Source organism: Paroedura picta, chromosome 3 (assembly GCF_049243985.1).
Source record: "Paroedura picta isolate Pp20150507F chromosome 3, Ppicta_v3.0, whole genome shotgun sequence".
NCBI lineage: Eukaryota > Metazoa > Chordata > Lepidosauria > Squamata > Gekkonidae > Paroedura > Paroedura picta.
In genome coordinates, this window is record NC_135371.1 from 115,614,203 (window position 1) to 115,635,440 (window position 21,238).

At 40.0% G+C, this 21,238-nt stretch overlaps 1 protein-coding gene across 5 annotated transcripts in view; it reads left to right on the plus strand.

Moving 5' to 3' along the window:
• Positions 1-21,238, plus strand: part of GABRB2 (gamma-aminobutyric acid type A receptor subunit beta2) — a 190,677-nt gene that overhangs the window by 163,784 nt on the left and 5,655 nt on the right. For 2 of the 5 annotated variants that reach the window (XM_077327209.1, XM_077327212.1), the window contains 2 exons: positions 2,732-2,842; positions 15,180-15,230. The exons of 1 other annotated variant lie outside the window; for it this stretch is intronic. In XM_077327209.1, the coding sequence (XP_077183324.1) occupies positions 2,732-2,842; positions 15,180-15,230 (162 nt within the window). The remainder of the gene's footprint in view (positions 1-2,731; positions 2,843-15,179; positions 15,231-21,238) is intronic. 2 more of the 5 variants (XM_077327211.1, XM_077327210.1) reach the window with 2 other exon arrangements.

Here is a 21,238-nt window from a genome sequence, read left to right on the forward strand (position 1 = left end):
TAAGCTCTACAGGTGGTGTACAAAATACACAATGAAGAAAGAACGAGAAAGAAATAATCACTTGCTAATGTCATTGTATACAAACACCTACTAAGAAAAACATGGTAGAGAGTTTGCCCTACATTTACATGGAGGAAGGATAAAACATATCCATCAAATATTTGTTTATAATTCAAGTGTGCTGCAAAATCCATTTGTTCTACATTCTGGTCACAATCTGCTCTTTCCAATTATCTCATATGGTTTGAGATTTCCATTCTTCACATATGTGAGCTTTGAATGTATTTATTTGACCATGCATCTAATTCATTTAATCATGTACTAAAACTACATTGGCAGAATACATACAGATGTGGCACCTTAGGGCATTGTCATCTGTGAACAATGTCCCTAAAGTGTAGCCAGTTACCACTTAGCTTGCTTTGTGCAAACAGAAAAGCACCTGGGGTAGAAAACAGCCATAATATGTTTACATATTTTCATAAACAAATACCTAATCAGTTTATTGAACTGCTGATCCAGGGAGCCAGTTAATGTGCTCTAGATCAGCTGTCCCCAACCCCCGGTCTGGAGACCGGGACCAGTCCGTGGATTAGTTGGTACCAGGCCGCGGCTCCTCCTCATCCTCCTCCCCAGCTGTTGCCTTGCGGGCTGCCCTGCCACTCTGCCACCGACTCACCTTTGGTGCTCTCCAGAGGCTGCCATGGCTGGGGCTCCCCCTCGGCGTGGCACTGCGCAGCTGCTGCTGGCAGCACCCCCCAGTGGGCGGCAGGAAGTCAGGGGCACCAGCGGGAAAGCAAGTGGAGCAGGGGCTCAGGCGGCGGCGACGTCCCTCAGCAAAAGACTACCCCCCCCCGGGCCTCAGTGAAATTGTCAAGCATTGACCGGTCCCCGGTGATAAAAAGGTTGGGGACCACTGCTCTAGATGCCTTTCATGAAAACCTGGAGACCATTCCTGATACCCTTAAGGATATTTCTATTGGTGGTAGTGGAAAGTATCTTCAAGTCACAGCTGACATATTGCAACCCATGGAGTTTACCAGACATGAAAGTAGAGTTGCCAACCTCCACCTGGAAAAAATGGAGGGTAGACTCTATACTGTATAGGAGTCCCTCTCCTTCCCAAACTCACCTTCCTCAGGCTTCATCCCCAAAATTTACAGGTATTTCCCAACCCAGAGCTGGCAGCCTTACATGAGACAAACAGAGGTTTCCCATTGCTAGTCTCTGCATAGTAACCCTGGACTTCCTTGGTCTTCCCTCCAAGTACCAATCAGGGCTGATCCTGATTACTCTTTCAAGATCATGCTAGCCTGGGCCATCAGGTCAGGACCTTATCACAATGTATGATATAAAATGTATGATATAAAACACCTCAAAGGGTGAAGGTATAATAATACTCCGAGATACAAAAGCAATAGAAATTATTATTTGTAGTTGTTTGTTGGATGTTTCCTTTTAAAATCAAATGTTATCTAATCTTAGGATCCAAACATAGCTTTTGTTGTTTCAATTTTTTTAAATTATTGCTTTCTTTAATTATTACATATTCAATATGTAAAATAGGAGGGGTGAATCTATGCAAAAACAAACATTCTGCCTCATGTCCAAGTGTGTGTTCAAGAGCTAGTATTAGTGTTAGTATTGCTAAACACAGTGGCTTCTGCCACCACAAAACATTTTTGGTTTTGTGGGAACTTTTCTACCCTAATACTTTGCAATTTGATTTTAGAGCAGAAACATAGTTCAGAATACAACATGGTATAGTGATTAAGCGTATTTTGGTGTAGTGGTTAAGAGCGGTGGCTTGTAATCTGGCAAGCCAGATTTTATTTCCCTGCTCTTCCACATGCAGCCAGCTGAATGACCTTGAACTTGTCATAGTCCTGTTAGAGTTGTTCTTACAGATCAGTCCTGTCAGAGCTGTCTCAGCTCCACCTCCCTCACAGGGCATCTATTATGGAAAGAGGAAGGGAAGGTGATTGTAAGATGCTATGAGACACCTTCAGGTAGTGAAAAGCAGGGTATAAAAAACAAATCTTCTTCTTAAAGTTAAATCAAATTATATTTTACATTCTGAATTTTAATCCTAATATTCTTCATGTGCAACAGCTGCTCTATCCTGACATTTTCATGAATTGCCTATATGTTGTTTTAAATGTCCAGTTGTCAGTGCAAGCATTGGACATATGCGCTAGGAGATTAGTGCCAAGTGCTATTATCATTGTTGTCTGTTTTTTTAATGTTTTGAAATGTCATTTATTTATTCCATCAGCCTTTGTAGTTCCCACTTTGTCACATACCTCCATGTTAGTATACTGTCATACCGTTTGTTGCTCTCTTTATTTGCCTCAAACTCTTGTGCATTTAGTTCTTACAGTATATCCTCATGTATGGGATGTTTCCTCATCTTTCTTTCTGGGTGATAATTACTTTTTTTGCATGATGCAGGAATGTCCAAATACATAAAACATTTCAGATGTTTGACATAGCAAATCCATCTTCTGATGTGTGTTTTTTGGAGGGGGGGGGGTTCTCCACTGAATGTCCTATATTCTGTTATTTCCTTCTGTCTCTCTCTGCTTATTTAGAAATAATAGTCTATAAAATCTAATCAACAAATTTCAAAGAGGCATATAGGGTTACTATGTTAGTTCTAGCTCTGATCACCATTCCCTAATCAGTAGAAGCTAAAAGACTTATTTAGCGTATTCTCTACTTTGTCTTCCAGATCTTTTATAAAGATATAAAACAAAATGGGACCGAATTGCGATCCCTGGATCCCACTGGAAATCTCTCCCCAACTAGATGGACTGCCACTTACGATTACTCTCTTAATACGGTTAGATAGCCAGTTTTTGATACATTTGATTGTACTAACTGTCCCAAACATCTTATGTTGGCTTTCTAACCATAAGATATTGTATAGTACTGTATGAAATGCTTTACTAAAACCCAGCTAAAATGCCCACTTCATTCTCATCATTCATTATATTGTAAGTCACATTGAATATTTAGTTGAAAAGAAACTAACAGATAAGTAATTATATGTATTGCAATGTCAAAATTCCCGTGCTGATATAGTGTTTTTCTCTATTTTTCTCTGAATCATCCTTTGTTTAAAAATTATGCAATCACTGACTATTGAGGATTCAAAAAAGACACAATAGCTTATTTCTAAAATTTAGAAAGAAAAATGGCTCCATCTAGACACTACATTGTTAGATTTTCCATAGCTTTATGAAGAGTGCTCAGTGATTAAAAAGTTTTTTGGGGGTGTGCTTTTCTATTTTTTAGATTTATAATAGGCTGTGTGTGTGTGTGTGTGTGTGTGTGTGTGTGCTTGCTTGCGTGCGTGCGTGCGTGAGTGCTTGCATGCATTTGCTTGTTCAACACAGTTTTACAGTCAAGTTTTTACTTCTATTCCTGGCTTCCTAGTTGTTTGGGAAAAAAGTAATATATTTCCATACCCTCAACCATCTTAAAAACTTACTTTGTATCTCCCATCACACTAATTGGTTACTATACCATCTTGGATTAGCTTTGCTTTGGATTTTCGGATTTTCAATGAGCAGAATTTTTCTCTTATTCCATGCAAACCTCTATCAATAACTTCTTAGCTATGCTACAAGCCCTTTTCTATATATACAGCTTTAGGGGGTCTGATTATTGTTCAGTAGCTAGGCAACAGAAAGAGAATTGCCTTGGAAAGTCTACCTGGTTTTTGTCCACCAAAGAAAAGGGCAAGCTGGAAAATATACATTTATATATCTGTTTGAGACATGTGTACTTTCCTTCTGTTCAAAGCAGAAAAGAAAAAGTCAGAGGACAAATGACAAAGCTCTACTCTGGTAACTGTAGTCTGCTGTACAGTGACTGCCTTTGTCAGTTTTCTCCATATCTGTTTGGGACAGATATCTATATCGACCTTCTCACCTTCCCCTTGCATTCTCTGGAATGGCTTTGAAATGACGGCAGCTAAGAGGGAATACCATGGAATTATGGAAATGCGACAGGCATTCACAAACAAGGCCATGCAGGAAAAAAAATCAATGTTAACAGCAACTGGGGTGTCATCTAAATTAGCGATCCCCAACCTGTGGGCTGCGGACCACATGTGGTCCCTCGACTAATTGGAGGTGGGCCCCGAAGGACGCCTTCTCCCCCCCCCCCGGCCCTTTACTTCATCCCCCCCCTTTACAACACACTTCATTGTTGTGGCGTGTCTGTATCTTATTTTTAAGGGATGTTTAAACATTACCATAGCGATCAGAGAGCACTAGGGCAGTGGTTGAGAGTAGAGGAGTAAACTACCCCCCCCTCCGGGCCTCAGTAAAAGGTGTTGAGTGGTCCCTGGTGAGTGGTCCCCGGCATTGAGTGGACCCCGGTGATAAAAAGGTTGGGGACCACTGATCTAAATGATGATAATTTGAATAGAAGAAATAATGAATTTTACTGAAGAGGAAACTGTTCAAGAAAAAGACTAACGATGGCTACTTCCAAAGGGTAGTTGTGCTGGTCTGCACTCAATAGAATAGTAAGATCCAAGTCCAGTAGCAACTTGGAGGCCAACAAGATTTGGGGGGTATAAGCTTTTGAGAGTCATGGTTCCCTTTGTCAGATACGAGTAAGAGTGGAGATCTTAGAATCCTTTTATCCCCGTCAGAAAGTGGGAGGGATATTGTAAAGAAGGACGCAGAGGTGCAACACATATTGTAAATTGTTCATGGGGAAATGTAATTCTTTATTTGTACTTTGGAATATATTTCTGAAGAAGCTGCTTCTGTTGAATTCAGTAATAAGGTTAGGTATAATTTTAAAGCAGGGATTAGGGCGAAGTAAAACACAAAGTCAAGGCTCACTGATGTAATTATCCTTCAACATTCCATACCATAGCCCCAATCACCACTCACCTTTTCATCTATCTTTAAACAGCCCGTGGCGCCATGGGCGCCACGGACTGTATAATTCGTTAAGACCCCTAGAGGTGGGCTTTGTCCGTGATGAGGAAGGGTCCGGGTTGGACCCTTCCTCACGACAGACAATCGCGCCTGCCGATTGGTCCCTCCGATTCCCAGCCTGAGCAACTGCGAGCCGCGCGCAGCGCGGCTCGCAGTTGCTCCCGGACTGACGCGGCGAGAGGCGCGAAGCGCCTCTCGCCACGTCAGACCGCGCCTCCCGCAGCGTCAGACCGGCAGGGAGGGAACCCCCAGCAGTCGCGCAAAGCGCGGCTGCTGGGGGTTCCCTCCCTGCCGGTCTGACGCTGCGGGAGGCGCGAAGCGCCTCGTGCAGCGTCAGACCGCCGCCCGAGGGAACCCCTAGCAGTCGCGCGAAGCGCGGCTGCTGGGGGTTCCCTCCCTGCCGGTCTGACGCCTTCTCCCCTTTCAAAACCCCTTTTTATAAAGGGGCTTTGAAACTAGTCCAGAATAATTCTCAATGTTTAAGGAATTCTACAACTTGGACATTGTTAAGTGAACCTGATTTTTCACCATGGTAACCAAGTTATGGTGCTAGAGTTCTGAGAGAAGTTAAAATCTAGATCTTGAAAGTAAAAAGACAATAATAGTAAAAGTACTTTGCTATCCAAAACCACTTCTGTCCATATTTTTCATTAAAATTGCATTAATGTAGTGCTAAAACATTTTTAAAAGCAAATTTAACTGCATTGCTGCTGCGAACCAGCAATACACAAGGCATTGTTTGTGATTTCTCCATTGGCATTATGTAAGTATTTGCTATGGTTGTAATGAGGTGGTGTCAGTCTTAGCCTTTGGGCTGTTATAGAAAAGGTCACAAGGTAACATATGCATGCCATCTGTAGTGCTTTCTGGCTGACATCAGACAAAATGCCGCTGCTCTAGTAAGATTCTTCCTGACCATAGTTGAGAACTCACAATGCCATCTTTAATTTGCACAAAAGCAGAATTTATACAGTCTTTGCTTGTTTAAAATGTATCAGCTCTCTTACATAATCTAGCAATCTATCCTCCAGTGCTTTTAGCCAACTAATTAACTCTGACGGTGACAGAAACTTTCATTAAAAGTATTCTGGTTTTTATTTAAGGTCTTTTAATAGCAACTTCCTTCAGATGCAGCAGTTAAAAAAAAAGAAAGAAAGAAAACACACAACAGGTCAAGCAGTATAGCAGAAGGGCAACCGTTTAAGAGTTCTTCAAAGCTACATACATAGTTGTCATAGTTTGAGCCCAATTATACAGCCCATGTGTACTTAGCTGGTTCGTATTGGTGTGGTTGCTTGATTTCTCTTCCTCTTGCCCACGTCAATGTTTAGGAAACAATTTACTCCATCTTATTACACATGGGGGAACCAAAAACTCTTCTGCCTTAACGGCCATTAGCATGGGATTCTGCATTGCCATAGGATTCCACATAAAGACTAGTCCTGTCACTGTATTGGAGCTGTCTTCTCACTCCATGCGTACCGCTCAAGGACAGTTGAACTCTATTTCAGTTCCCTTATAGGTAAAATTGCCGGCTCACCAACTTTCAATAGTTTATCCTACTCCAAGCCAGTTGCCAGATGAGGGTCTTTTTCATATAGTGCTGTTTATTTTATGCCTTGTAAAGTATAGACTTTTAAAAAGTTGGTTTTTACTTTTATTTTCAACAAAGGCTTTTCTGTGCATCAAAAGGCTTTTCCAACTGCTGCAGCTGGAATGTGCATCCCTTTCTTTCCCAATATATCATTTTCCGAAAGGGAGAGAACACAGCACTAGTATTGAAAACACTCTGTTTTGCCCTAGTTAGTAGGTTGAGGGAGGGGTTGTAACTGAAATTAGATTTACTACCAACTTCTACTAAGAGATTTCCTGATTCCATTGCCAGGATTTTTCAATCTGGGCATAGGTATGTTTACTCAAAAGTAAGCCCAGTTGACTTGGATTCTATGGAGGATTTCCACATGCAAGGGGGGATGATTTTTGCTAATTCCTACCACTACTACAGATCTCCCACAACAATTCCCAGGGGTTCCCCTATCCCCTAAAAGCAGCATTTCGGGGCTGGAGCAGGCAGGAGGAATCTCTTCCATCTATGAAAATCCTCTATGGGATTAAGTCTGTTGCATATAATGGGGATTGCACTCCCAGGTAAGTGTGCATAGTATTGAAGCCTGTAACATATGGATCTGCCTAGTTATTGAGTCAGCTAACCCAGCTCTGACTGTAAGTGGATCTCTTTATCTTAATGTATTGCTTGCTGGATTTTGTAAGCACATGGAAAACTATATCTGACCATCTTAGATTAGCAGTGGTTTCTGTTGGCTTCTCTCTTTTACCTTTCAGTTTGATCTGGAGCACGTGGGCTCAATTTCTGGGGGCCCTGGCCATTTCTCAGCCTGTACCAGATTCTACTTTTAGGACATCTTGAGTTGAATCAAACGTATACTTGTACAAGTGGAAGATATTTCTGCTCAAGCAAGTAGGAGGCCTGTAGTTTCTACAGTTTCCTAGATGCTCTATTACATATTCCATGATGTTCTCATGGATCCCCTGACCTTTTTCATGTGACTTGGGGAGCAGGTGCAAAGAAGGCAAGTGAAAGAGGGAGAACTGATCAACAAGTTGCATTTCTATTCATGATTCTTAGGATTTATGAGCTGTTTTTTTATCCCCTAGCCAAATACAAGTAGGAAAAAGGGCCAGTTTTTGTAAGCCAAGTGAAACAGGAGTCACTGATGCATAGTTTTGATCCTATGATACACTGAGAAGTTCCTATAGAACAGAAGATAGCATAGGATAGAATTATATCACGGGGATGTGTCCCTAAGGCCCATTATGCACGGCCGCCGAAACGGCGATTTCGGGTCACATGGAAAACGCGGAGGGGGAAGACGCGACGCATACCGGTTATGCACGGGGCGGGGCGCGACGGTGGCAAAACCCAGAGTAACCGATTATGCACGCGGCGATCCGGGCGCCGCTTCTGGTTGCGCCCCAGTCACCCGGAAGCTGCGCTTTCTTCCGCGTTTCACTGACGCGGCTTTTTCGGCGGCATGCACCGACGCTGCGGCCGGTTGCAGCCGGCTCCGTGCGTTATCAGTGATTTTAGTCACCGCCATTCCACCCCGAATGTGCGCTAAAACCCCCGTGCATAATGGGTCTAAGAGATGGTATAGTGATTAAAGAGCAGTGGATTCTAATCTGGAGAACAGGTTTGATTCCCCCACTCCTCTACAACTGGGTGACCTTGGGCTAGTCACAGTCCTGTTAGAGCTGTTCTCTTAGAGTTTTCTCAGCCCCACCTACCTCATAGGGTGTCTGTTGTGGGAAGAGGAAGGGAAATGTGTTTGTAAGCTGCTTTGGGATTCCTTACGGTAGTGAAAATCAGAATCTAAAAACCCTACTCTTTTTCTAGGCTAGAGGCAGAAGAGGACAGAATAATATAGTTTCAGCTGACTGGAGGTAGTATGCAAGAAGCCTCCACTGCAATGTATACATTCATCCTGTTTTCTAGTGGGAAGGTTGTGCAAAAACTTGTTGAACCCATTTTATCAAAAGTATTAGAAAATGTATGTCTACAAAATTGATTAAGGTGTTGTAACCTACTTACTATATGCCGGATTACCAAAGACTGAAAGAAGGATTCAGTATCAGTTATAAATTCACTATGACTGTTTATGCACTGGGAACTTCACTGCCCCAGCTTCCATGCAGGATGGAACACATCGGGGGCAGATGAGGTGCTGTGGGCCAAATGCTCCCGTGTGTGAGTCCAGGAAGAGGTGGGGCAACCTTCCAAAACTAAAACTCCAGTCCGCAGCCCAGCATGAAACCTCCGGTGTGTAAACTGTCTATAAGCTTCAAACAAGAAAAAAAACACAAACACACACAATGTAATATTTGTTGTTCCAGCATAGTTGAAAGGCATAGTCCTTTGAGAGGATTCCATTTTTTTGTTGTTGAGTGGCAACAGTATAAAAGTTCACAGAATTTTTCTTTCATTCCCAACATTTCCCAAATATATAATTTCAGTAAGTTTTTTAAAGGTTTAATGTCAGCAGTCATGTGACTTGTTAGATGACCTGCCTTTCTGGATATTACCTGTAATATTTAGTAATATCTCCTGCAAGGCATATAGTGCATGGAAAAGCTATACTTTCTGTCTTTGACGCATTCTTTGGCTGAGGATAATGTCAGCCTTTGTATGTGTAGCAAGAGTCAGCTGCTGTCTGTCAGAAAAAATAATGTTTATTGACACACGTTGCTAGTTAGAACAGACAATTGTGGGTCATGGGGCTTCTTTATTGGTATGCAAAGTGTTTAATGGGCATTGATTAACTGCTTCCTTCTCACATCTGTAACAAAAAATGGATGAAAAGTTTTTCTACATCCACCCTTTGTTCCAGAAGAAGAATAAGAGATCTGATTTAGGCAGGAGAGAGATCCATTTTGGAGTTCAGCCATGTAACAGCTATAACAAGAACTCCACCATGAGCTATATAAAACTATGCATTTTCTTGTTTTGTTTCCAAGTTCCCCTACCCTGAGAGTTTAGTACTATAACATTGCCTTGTCTGGTATAATCATTGATATATTAATTCTGCTAATATTTTTACACAAAATATCCAATATAAGGTTATGGTCGGCCAGATGTTTTTTCTGTGCATGATTTTGATGAGACTTGGCAGTAAATTAAAGACTAGAACAGAGTAGGAATATTTTTGTTTGCAAAAGCATTTTTCTTTTTGGATATCGTTATGTTTTTTTTTTCTTTCAAAAAGACAGGTTACGTGTTTTGAGCTGGAGCAAAGAGCTGCAGAAACGCCCTTTGATAGCTGAGCAACAATAAACTAGTCGTGCTGAATTTTTGCAAAAGGAACATAGCTTGTGCACTTGTGGCATAATCTCCAGGAGCTTTGGAACTAAGCCATCAGCCAAGCCGATATAGGAGAGAACAAGGGAGATGCGTTGACTTCTGCAGGAAACAAGGAAGTGATGGATTCAATTCCTAAATTAACTCCTTCTGCAATGCAATCTCTAACCAATTTAAGTAATTCTATTTACATTTGCTGGAAATTTAAAGTCTTAAATGCTTTGGGAATGCAAGGTCTAGATTACACCTTGAAGAATGATTTCCCAGATTAGACAGCCCAAGGATATAAACAGTTTAAACCAGATAATTATGTAGCTCTCAACATAATTGCTAAGACTTTGCAAGATTCTGAGACAAGAATGTACCTAACTGTGAAAACAGCCAAAGAATTGTGGGATAAGCTAGCAGAAAGATATCAAAGAAATTCTAAGTCCCAGAGACTTCTCTATGTAAAATTTTGGACCACAAGGCTTGGAGAGAGACAAGACTTACGTAAACATTTAAAATTGCTTTTGGAAAATGCAGGCCGTCTTAAGGAAAATGGGCATGATCTTAAAGATGAGTTAATAATAAATGTTATGCTTGCCCTCTATCAAAGAGTTATGAAGGGTGCATGCACAATTTAATGTGGAGAAATTAGCAATTGAATATACTTTGAATATCTGCAGAAAATGTGATGAGGAAACTCAAGCATCTAAAAGCACGTGTTTTGCAGCTAAATAAGAGAGAGGTTGTCTGTTACCATTGTAAGAAACTGGGTCATAAATTTTTTTCAGAAGTTATTTAAAATAGAAATACAAAGAGCAATCAGACTCTAATGGCCAAGGTAGCTCTTCTGAACGTAATGCACTGAAAGCTGACAAGAACCAAGAGACAAAAGGGCACGTGTTAACTCTGTCTGTGAATCAGTTGTGTGGAAGTGAAAAGAACAGCTCTGTTTGTGAAAGTGGATTAAGGTGGTATTTGGATTCTGGATCAGAAATTGTGTTGGCAAATGACAAAAGACTGTTTAGTACATTTGAGGAATACTCTGAATCTCTATATTTTGTGGTTAATCAGAAAATAAAGGATGAAGGGAAAGGAACTATAGTTTTTAAGGCTCATGAATCAGTGGCAATATTGTGGATTATTCAATATCTGATTCATTCTATGTACTCTCAGCAAAATTAAATGTGATATTTGTATCAAGGCTTGCAAGAAAGGGATTTGAATTTCAAATAAAAGGAGATGAACGGTTGATTTATTATTCAATTGTAGATGAGACATTTAAAGCTAAAGAAAGCTGGGATCTTTATTTTTTTCAATGCTGAGAGGAAAAGCTGTGATCAGCCAAGGTTGCTTAATATAAACAAGGGTGAATACAAGCATAGAGACTGTGTTTATAGATTTCGTAGAAGAATGGGCCATAGAAACTTTGACTCTTTTAAAGAAATCTTTGTGTGATGTTGGTTATAAGATTATAGAGTGTGAAATGTCCAAGAATGGCTGTGAAATTTGTCTCAAAGCAAAGGGGACAAGACCCTCCATGTGCAGCAACACAGTGAACTCTTGGAACAAAGAATGTGAGCCTCTAGAGAAGGTCCATGCTGACCTGATGGGTCCAATCACAGCATCTTCTGGAAATGCTAGATATATTCTCACAGTGATTGATAATTGAACAAAATATGCACGTGTATAATTCTTGAAATCAAAAGATCAAACTTTGTACAAATTGACGATTTATGTGAACTATATTACGAACAATTTTGAAAATTCCTGCATTTTTTATAACAGACAATGGATCTGAATTTTGCAATGCCGCATTTGAGAATTGCCTTGAACAAGAAGGGATTTCATATGGGAAGACAGACCCATACACCCCAGAGTTAAATGGGACAGCAGAGAAATTTAACTGAAGCTTGATGGAAAGCTCTGGTACATGCTAATAGGTTCACATTTGGTTTATAAATGCTGGGCTGAAGCAGCCCATACTGCAGTTTACTTGTACAATATAACACGCTCAAAGGTGATTGGCAAAATGCCATAGGATGCCTTGAATGGCAGAAAACCTAGCCTAGGATATTTGAAAACTTTTGGCATTAAAGTATATGTTTATGTGCCAAAGCAAAAGCATGGAAAATTGAATCCCAAAACTGGGCTGGGAGTTTTTGTAGGTTACAATCCATACAACAAAGGATTTAGAGTTATGAAGTTGATATAAAACATGTTGTGTTTGTGGATGAAAATTGCTCACAACATGTCAAGTCAGGGGAAGGGGCAGTGCTGCCCAGTGGCACAAATGTCAAGTCAAAGCACCAGATCAATGTGAACCTTCAACCTCGGACTATTAATATCCCAATGAGTGAAAGGGACAAATGGCTGGATGCAAGGGAAGAAGAGCTTCATTCTCTTTACAACTACACATCAGTCAAAACACTGCTCTGCATACCTGCATCAAGAAGGATAGCAGTAAAGCAAGTGAACGTGACATCAATATTTAAGCAAACAACTAGAGCTTAGAATGAGATACTCGAGGTACAAGGATTAAAATGAGGAGCAGCAAAACCTTGTCTCTTCTCCAAAACTAATGAAGAACAATATCAATATATACTGGTTTTTGTTGATGATCTGCTTTTATGTTGCAGAAACAAAGAGGAAACAAAAGAAATTGTTGAAAATCTAAATAAATATGTTGAAATCAAGCAACTAGGTGACATAAGTACCTACCTTGGAATAGAAGTGGAATGGACCACAGATAGTGGATTTCTACTTAGCCAAAGATATGAAATAATGGAGTTTGCTCATTCAATGGGCATGAATGAAAAAGGAGTTGGCACTCCATTAGATACAGCTTGCATGTCCTTACCTGATGAACAACAACTAGATAACAACGTCATACAGAGAAGCCATTGGAAAGTTGTTATACCTGAGTAATGTTACCAGACCTGACATTACAGCCGCAGTAGGTGTCTTGAGCAGAAAGGTCAACTCTCCTGATCCTGTTGTAACAAGGATGGTGAAATATCTCAACAATAGTGCTGACAAAGTTGTAGATATCACCATGTAAAGAACTACAACTAGTGAGATTTATGGACACAAACTGGCGTGAAGTCAAGTTTGACAAGAAATCTACAAGTGGATATTTATTCTTCTTTGGAGGAAACCTGATCAGCTGGACCAGTAAGAGACAGCATCTGATAGCTAGATCAACTGCAGAAGCAGAAGAGATAGCAGCCTGCAATGACTGCAATGAACTTGAATGGATAATAGGTATACTGAAGGACTTCAGCATTGATGAATCTAAGCCAATCATAATGTATGAATATAATGCAGCCAGTATTGCAATGATCAAAGGTGAGAATATGAAGAACAGGTCAGGGCACATTGCAATCAAATTTGCAATTGCTAGAGAGAAGTTCAAAGAAGGACTCATTGATGTTGTGTATTGTTCTATTAATAATATGATTGCTGCTGAGCAAACCGTTAGACAGAAAGAGATTTGTGAATCTTAGAGATGAGCAAGGATTGCTTGAAGTCAGCAGCTAACTCTTTAGAAGGGGCTTGTTAGCCTTTGTCTGTTTAACAATAGTCAGCTGCTGTATATCAGAAAATGTTTATTGACACTAGTTGCTAGCAGGAAAAGGTAATAATGGGCCATGGGTTTTGTTCGTTGGTATGCAAAGTGTTTACTGGCTATTGATTATGTGCTTGCTTCTCATGTCTACAACTGAAAATGGAAGAAAAAGTTTTTCTACTTCCACCCTTTGTCCCAGAAGAAGAGATCTACTTTAGGCAGGAGAAAGAGCCAGTTTGGTGTAGTGGTTAGGAGTGTGGACTTCTAATCTGGCATGCTGGGTTCGATTCTGCACTCCCCCACATGCAGCCAGCTGAGTGACCTTGGGCTCACCACGGCACTGATAAAACTGTTCTGACCGAGCAGTGATATCAGAGGTCTCTCAGCCTCACCCACCTCACAGGGAGAGGAATAGGAAGGGGACTGTAAGTCACTTTGAGCATCCTTCTGGTAGGGAAAAGCGGCATATAAGAACCAACTCTTCTTCTTCTTCTTCTTCTTCTTCTTCATATTGGAGTTCAGCCATGTAACAGCTAGGACTTAAAAGCTCCGGCATGAGCAATGCGTTTATAAAGCTATTCATTTTCTTGTTTTATTTCAAGTTCCCGTACCCTGGTAGTCTAGTAAAATAGGCTTTTTATACTATAACTCTGCCTTGATATCATCATTGATATATTAACTCTGCTAATATTTCTACTCAAAATATCCCACAGATATTACCTAAATTTCTGTCAGTGTTCTTACATCATTTTGTTCCACCTTAGTTCAGTCCGATAACATTACTATATCTATCTTCAGCTTTGTTTTTGAAGCCATGTTTTAAGAACAGCTTACAAGCAATGGAATACAACTATACATCTGGAATTCTGTACTACATTGACATGAAGCATGTCTGATAATAAGTCATATGAATAAACAGACCCATAGAAGCATCTTTAAAAGAGGGAAATATTGCTGCAACTCTGTTAAAAATAATATTTTTTCAGTCAAAAATAGTAATTTTCTTGTCTGTTATCTGTTAATATTACTTTGTATGTGTTACACACTCTTCCTTTAGATAAGCCATCATTTTGGACCTTGGCTAGGATTGGTTTTTATTGGTATGCCAGGCTTATGAGCTGGAAAGATCAGCAGGGTCTCATGCTCCATGATCAACTTTCTGCAGATTGATTAGGAGTAACCATGAAATCCATGTTTGTCATTTATCGTGTTATCATTTAGAGTGATCACACCACCCCAGTAATTGCTGAGTTTAAGTATTTTACAGTTTGCCATTCATCCTCTACTTGTGTGGTTTTGTTATCCCACCCCCCTTCTCATCTTTGTCCATCCTACTTCTCTGCTCTTTGGAATTTCTCCATTGTATACTTAATATCCATTTTGCATCGTTAGGCAATTTGATCTGTGGTTGGATATTCCTTTAGCACCAAAGGTTTTGTTTTTTTTACTCTTCCCCATCATGTTCTAAATCCACATATTTTCCACTTATTCCAGTATAAGTTTTACATGTCATCATTTCTTTTTAGGTCAATAATGACCAGTTGGGGGAGAAAAAAAAATCCCCCTACATTTCCATCACAAATTTATGTTGTCTACAATGTCAGGGCCAAGACAACAACAGCAATTCCAAAATGAGGATACACTTCTGCTGATTGTTGGTTCAGAGTGCCCTGTGCTTTTAATTATATTGCAGTATTTATAATAATCATATCCTATAGTGCATTAATTTTAAATGAAAGCTAACAGCTACTTTTTCTCTAAGGAAACTGGTCTTGATTTTATTAACTTACAGGACAGAAGAATAATTGGCACATATCATTGTCCAGAAATGTATTCAACAAAGGTATCTTTTATTGTTTTCTAATGATTTTATCCTTAGAGACATAAAAACTGAGATCTTGGACCATAAAAATCCCATGGCACTTTTTTGTTTTTGTTTTTGTAAGAGCTGGCATTTTAATGTCAGCATTTTGTCCAACTTTTAGTTGTCTTATGAAATGTCTCCTACTTTCTGACCCATCCCCACCATTCACCATCACCCACCGCATAGTTTCAATTGGCTACAGTGTTGTTGTTGTTTTTTTTCATTTCCTATTTTAAAATTCAGTGTGTTGTTTGGCAGTGTTAGACCATTTCTGCACTGGGAACTTTGCTGTACTGGCTGCCATGTGGGAGCACAAATCCAGGATGAGGTTCACCAGACCAAATGCCGCCCCGTGTGGGAGCAGGAAGACGCGGGCCAACCTGCTCCGACTCAAACTCCAGCCTGCAGCTCAGTGTGAAGCCTCCGGTGCAGAAACGGTCTTAGATAGCCACCACATTTCGCCAGAGAGGTGATTGCACTTGTTGGTGAAGTGATGTTGCTTTCTAAAGTCTGTAAATCACTTTGGGATCCTTCTGGATGAAAGGCATCCCATAGAGTTAGTGTTTTTCACTGTCGTAGCTAAGCTTTTCTTTAGTTTTAGAAGCATACATTTTCATTAGGGATGGGTGAACCTATCTGTCACAAGGAAACTCAAAGGTATCTGTCCTAATCTGAAACTCAAACCTCTGCTTCAGGTCCAAAGATTAAGTTAATTGCTTTCTGTCATTTTTCTTCATTGTAAGTTTATGTACTTCCTGGTTTGAAGTGAAAGTCAGGCAGTACTGAAAAGAGGCATCCAAGGAAAGTTGGATTTTTATGAATAAACATACATTCTCTTACATACAGCGCAGGACAGCTGGAGGTTCATCCATTACTAATTTATTGTTATCAAGTAATTAGCAATGTCTTTTTGGAAAAGATTAAGAGACCTCCAGCCTTCTTGAGTTGTGGTTTTGCTGGGGAAGTGTCTGATAACTGCAGAACATTTCTTACAAGAAAAAAAGAGTGGTGCCATATACACTGGTAATAATTTCCTTTTCTTGCTAAAGTCCCTGAAAATGTGGCATCTTGCTGAAGTTAGTCATATTGCAGTTACTGTAATGGCATCTTTGCCAACATTCATACAAGACACCAAAGCTGGCTGTTTGGGAACTTGATATGTCTGATTACATTGGGATTTTTCCTGTGTGTCCAACAATCACACTCAGTATTCTCATGATTCATGCATTTGAGTATATAAATTTTAGAATTTGAATATCTTTTAAAAAAATCTGTCTGGCCAAGCTGCCTATTTTCCTTTTGAAATTAAATGTGTAGAAGGCTGAAGATTGGTTTAGCTATTAAACTTTGGGCTCTGACTGGAAATAGAAAATGAAATTCAGAGGGAGGGGAACTTTGCTATCCTGCTTGTTTGATTCACACCCATTCAACATACCTACCCTACCCTCTTTTACTGCTGTGATTTCTCCTGTTTTTTACCTCAAATATAATAATAGAATGCTTTATTTGTTTCATAGTCATCACGTACTTGTCTCAGAGCTAACATGCTTCTTTCTAAACAGTTTGATATTTCAATGTTAAAGAATTTACTGTTTGCTAACTGGTAAATTCTTTAATGCTTGGTGCCATGACGTATATGTCATAATGAGCTGTTGTTTTTTCCCATGAAAAAAAGTACTATTCTCTTCCTAGGATTTCTGAATTCAGTGATAGAGGGGTAGTGTTTTAAAGATTGCTTGGGTTATAAGTGTTAATGGTTGTTGTGGGCTACAGAAGATGTACAATGGAGTATTTATCTGTTTAAACTGCAAGTAACAGGGGAACTTTTCCAGGCATTCTGATCAGAATTGTTTTTCTGTTATAAGCTTAGACATTAAGTGTCTACTATCCAAAACATAGCCTATTAGGGACAATTTACTGGTAGGCTGTAAACGACAATCACATTTCACCACATACATATGTGAATTGCACACAGTACCTAACTTGGAAGATCCATATGAATTTGATTTGGAAGAGCCAATGCAGTATAGTGCAGTGGTTCTCAATCTTCCTAATGCCGCGACACTTTAATACAATTCCTCACGTTGTGGTGACCCCCAACCATACAATTATGCAAGTGTTCTTTCACAGAAATTAAACCGAAACTGACCAATGGCATGATGATCCATTGTTCATGATTGCATATAAATTGTTTCTTTCCCGTGGTTTCTCAGTTCAGTTCTGCCACTTGTCCCACCATGCTGATTTCACTCTTTTCCGCTGCTCCAGACAGACGAACACTCTATCTTGATCTACCCCACAAGACTGTTGTGTGGATGGCGCCCCCCAAGCCAAGCTGCTTGCCCTGCCGCAACCCCTGTGAAAGGGTTGTTTGACCCCCAAAGGGGTCCCAACCCCTAGGTTGAGAACCACTGGTATAGTGGATAGAGCACTGAACTTGAATGGAGAGGATTCAAATCTTCACCCAACATGAAACTGACTGGATCACACCGGACCAGTCTTTCTTTCTCGACTTAACAGACGTGTTTTGAAAATAAAATGGAAGACAGGTGTAATAATCTTTATCTTTGGTGTTATTCATCACATAAAGCTTGTTCAGTGGGTTTTAAAGAAATGTAACCCAATCCTTGCTTTGATGTCTGTGTTAATGTGAGCTGGTTATTGTGAAGAATGATGAATTATTTGCAAGCATGACTGAGGTGCAGGAGGCAGGATTACAAAAGAGCAAATCGATTTGTTTATTCATCCCCTTAGCAGAGTTTAACATTCACGTTTAACAGTACTCGCTGTTCAGATGTTACAGTGACAGCATAGCCTCATTTCTTTCTTCTGCCCAGGCACCTCTTTTTCAGAGAATAATTGTTTCACGAGAGCTTAAATAGAAAGTACGCAAACTCCCTTCAGAGTACTTGCAACCCTGATTGACAACTGTTTCAGTCAACCAACAGCTGCAGTGTTAGGCATTGTTCAAATTGGCCAGATGCCAAGACATGCTGATTCTGGATTAATATCACTTTTTCCCTTAATAACATGAATTAAATAGGCAGTATGCTATTTACCTGAGCCACACTTCTAGTACACTTATGCATAACCATCAGCAGCCATGTTCTTTCTCTCCAGAACAACTATTGAAGTCTTGAGCTTCGTCCGTACCCAGCATTCTGAACGAATGTTGCTGTGACTCTGATGATGGGGGACTGATAAATGACTCAAAGGAGGACAGGACAGCTGCCCATTCATCACCTCAGAGAGAACTGTATATGCTCCCCTGCACTCCCAGAACGTGATAAAATTGTACTAAAGCATAAAGATACCCTTGACTTAATTTGTTAAGTTTGTCCTATAGGTAAAGTCCCCAAATAAAGGGAAGCAGTCCCACATGGGCCACAGTTCAGTCTTCAGGTCCGGCTACAATATTCCAAAACCTTTGCTTCAAATTTTTTGTGATAGCTTGCAGACCCAGGGGATAGAGAGGGGTGAGGGTGAGAAGTGATAGACCACCAACCAGATGTTTTAGAGAAACAAAGGCCACAACTTTATTGAATACACCATGGCACAGCATAGTGACAGAACCTTAATTGGGTGACCTGCTGGCTGGCTATACCCCAGCCCACCTGTTGGGGCAAACTCTAGGAGCCATGTGGGCCCCAGCGACTGCATGGTACCCTTGTCACCTGGTGATCCCTGCCAACAGCCTCTGAGCTGGGAACACCATTGTTTTGGCTCCACTCCAAGATCCCTTACCAGAGTCCCCAGACTGTGGGATGTGACTACACAATCACTGCCTCTGTGGCAAAAGGATTCGTCCCAATGCCCAAACTATCACAAGAGCTGGGAGGGTGATTGCCCCTCTCCCACTGCTGAGGGAAACGGGTTGAGATCTCTGTGGTGTCACTTTAAATAAGAAGAGGGAAGTGCAGCGAAGCCCCCACAGCCCACTCCAGTGTGACCCCAGCATCTGAACATAGGTACCTACCTAAAGTACTCACCTTTTGGCCAGATTTCAACTACATGGGTTTGCCCCCCACTTTCCCTCATTCCCAGAGCCTCAAAATGTGGCAGCAGGGTAAGTCCCACACATGGATTATAGATTTCTTTGGTATTTAATATGGTACCATTGTCCATAGTTAAATGGGGTATATCAGCATTAACAACTTTAAATGAACATTTTTCCTGAGCAATAATAATTTAAACACCTTATAAATGTGCAAGACTTTGTCTACAGCTCTGTAGCCAAGTATGTCTACATTTACCTCCTATCAGAAACACACAACCTGAACATGTTCATGTTATTGCACATTAGCAGTTATGATGTGTGGCAACTTGCACAAGAACATGGATAAGGAGCCTTCTTCAGACGTCCCATCTCACTGAAAGCAACACAGTGAGGTTATTTATTTAATATAGTATATTTTAGACCAGTTGAAAGCAATCTTTAGAAAAATGCCAAAAATATATAAGAAGTTGCATTAAAAATACAGGCACCATTTATAGCCACTTGGTCTATGGCCTCACAGAGCTCCTTCCCCTCCCCTAACTCCTCTGTCCCTAGGCTCTGAACCCAAATGTCCAGGAACCTCTGAACCATAGTTGACAACCCTACTAGCCAGTGATAAATCCTTGAAAACCTCCTTCCCAGAAACGCTGCTAAATTTCTGAATTGTGTTCATTTTGTCTTACTTTATGAGGGGCAAAAAGTATAGCTTGGATATGAAAAACTGACTAAAATCTTTAAGAAAACATATGCCACTGGTACTCAGTAAAATGATTCCATACTTATATTGTCATTCAAATTAAAATTCTCCTAGGCTTCTTTTTCTAGATGTAGAAATTAAAGAAAAGCCTTGGCACATTGAAGGACTATTCCCAAAACCAAAGTGGGAATTCTTTATGTACCACTCTTCCCCCCAGTGTGGAAGCAGCTGCTGAAGCAGAACGGGTGTTGATTATAGATAATACACAGAATAGTTAATCAGGCAGTACATAAAAGACAGTTTATTCTGTGTTTATACAGAAGCATTTAAAGCTGAAAGAAAATGCATCTTACACCATTAGAATACCATCCATCGAAAGATGTCAGTTGGCCCATTAAGGCTTGCTAAAAAAATCTTACGAAGATTAAACCTGTTAAAATTTCTGGGTTTCAAATTACTTTCAAATTTATATATAGGTATAATATGTGACAGCATAATAATTAGTGTCAGTTAAACATTAAAGTGATACTTTTTTGTCTGATAATAGGGGGGAAACTATGATATACTTTAACTATGATATACTTAAATCAAGGACTATTCCACTAAAGATCATTCCTAAATAAGCAGTAGATACTTTTCTGAAGATAAACTTGTGAATGGCAAAGAGCAATTCTATACTTCTTCCTAGTGTAATTCACTGTGGCTCTTCTCACTTGTCTTTTGTCTGCTTAACACTATAAATGGCATTTAAAAATTCTACGACTTTATAGATTCCAATGATACACACCAAAACCATGTAATTGACACTGGTACTCTGAAATGAATGCCTGGTTATTTTTACTGTTGAGGTACAACCTAGTGTAATGGCCATTATTGTGTTCTGACAGGATGAATTGTTCCAGGATAAATTGTTTACAAGGAGATAGCATTTATCCTCACCATTGCGAGTTAAAAGAGATCCAGTAGTAGATAATATCAAATCTTTTGATCAAAATCTGAATACTGATCTGAGAGTTTCAATGTTGCTTTCAAAAGGATGAAGACTATATCAAAACACCAGGAATCCAAATGAAATGCAGAACTTTGAGTTAAGGCCAGAAATCATATTTAGATTGTCTTATTCTGCAGCACTATTGAAATAGTTTTTATTGTGAATGCTGAGTAGTCTTGTCAGAACAGAATTTTTAGGACTAAGAAATGTAGCATTTGTTCAAGTACATACTAGCAGTCCCACAGACTTCCAAGACTTTCAGCAGCAAACATGTGGCCATGGATGTTATCACATAATGTATT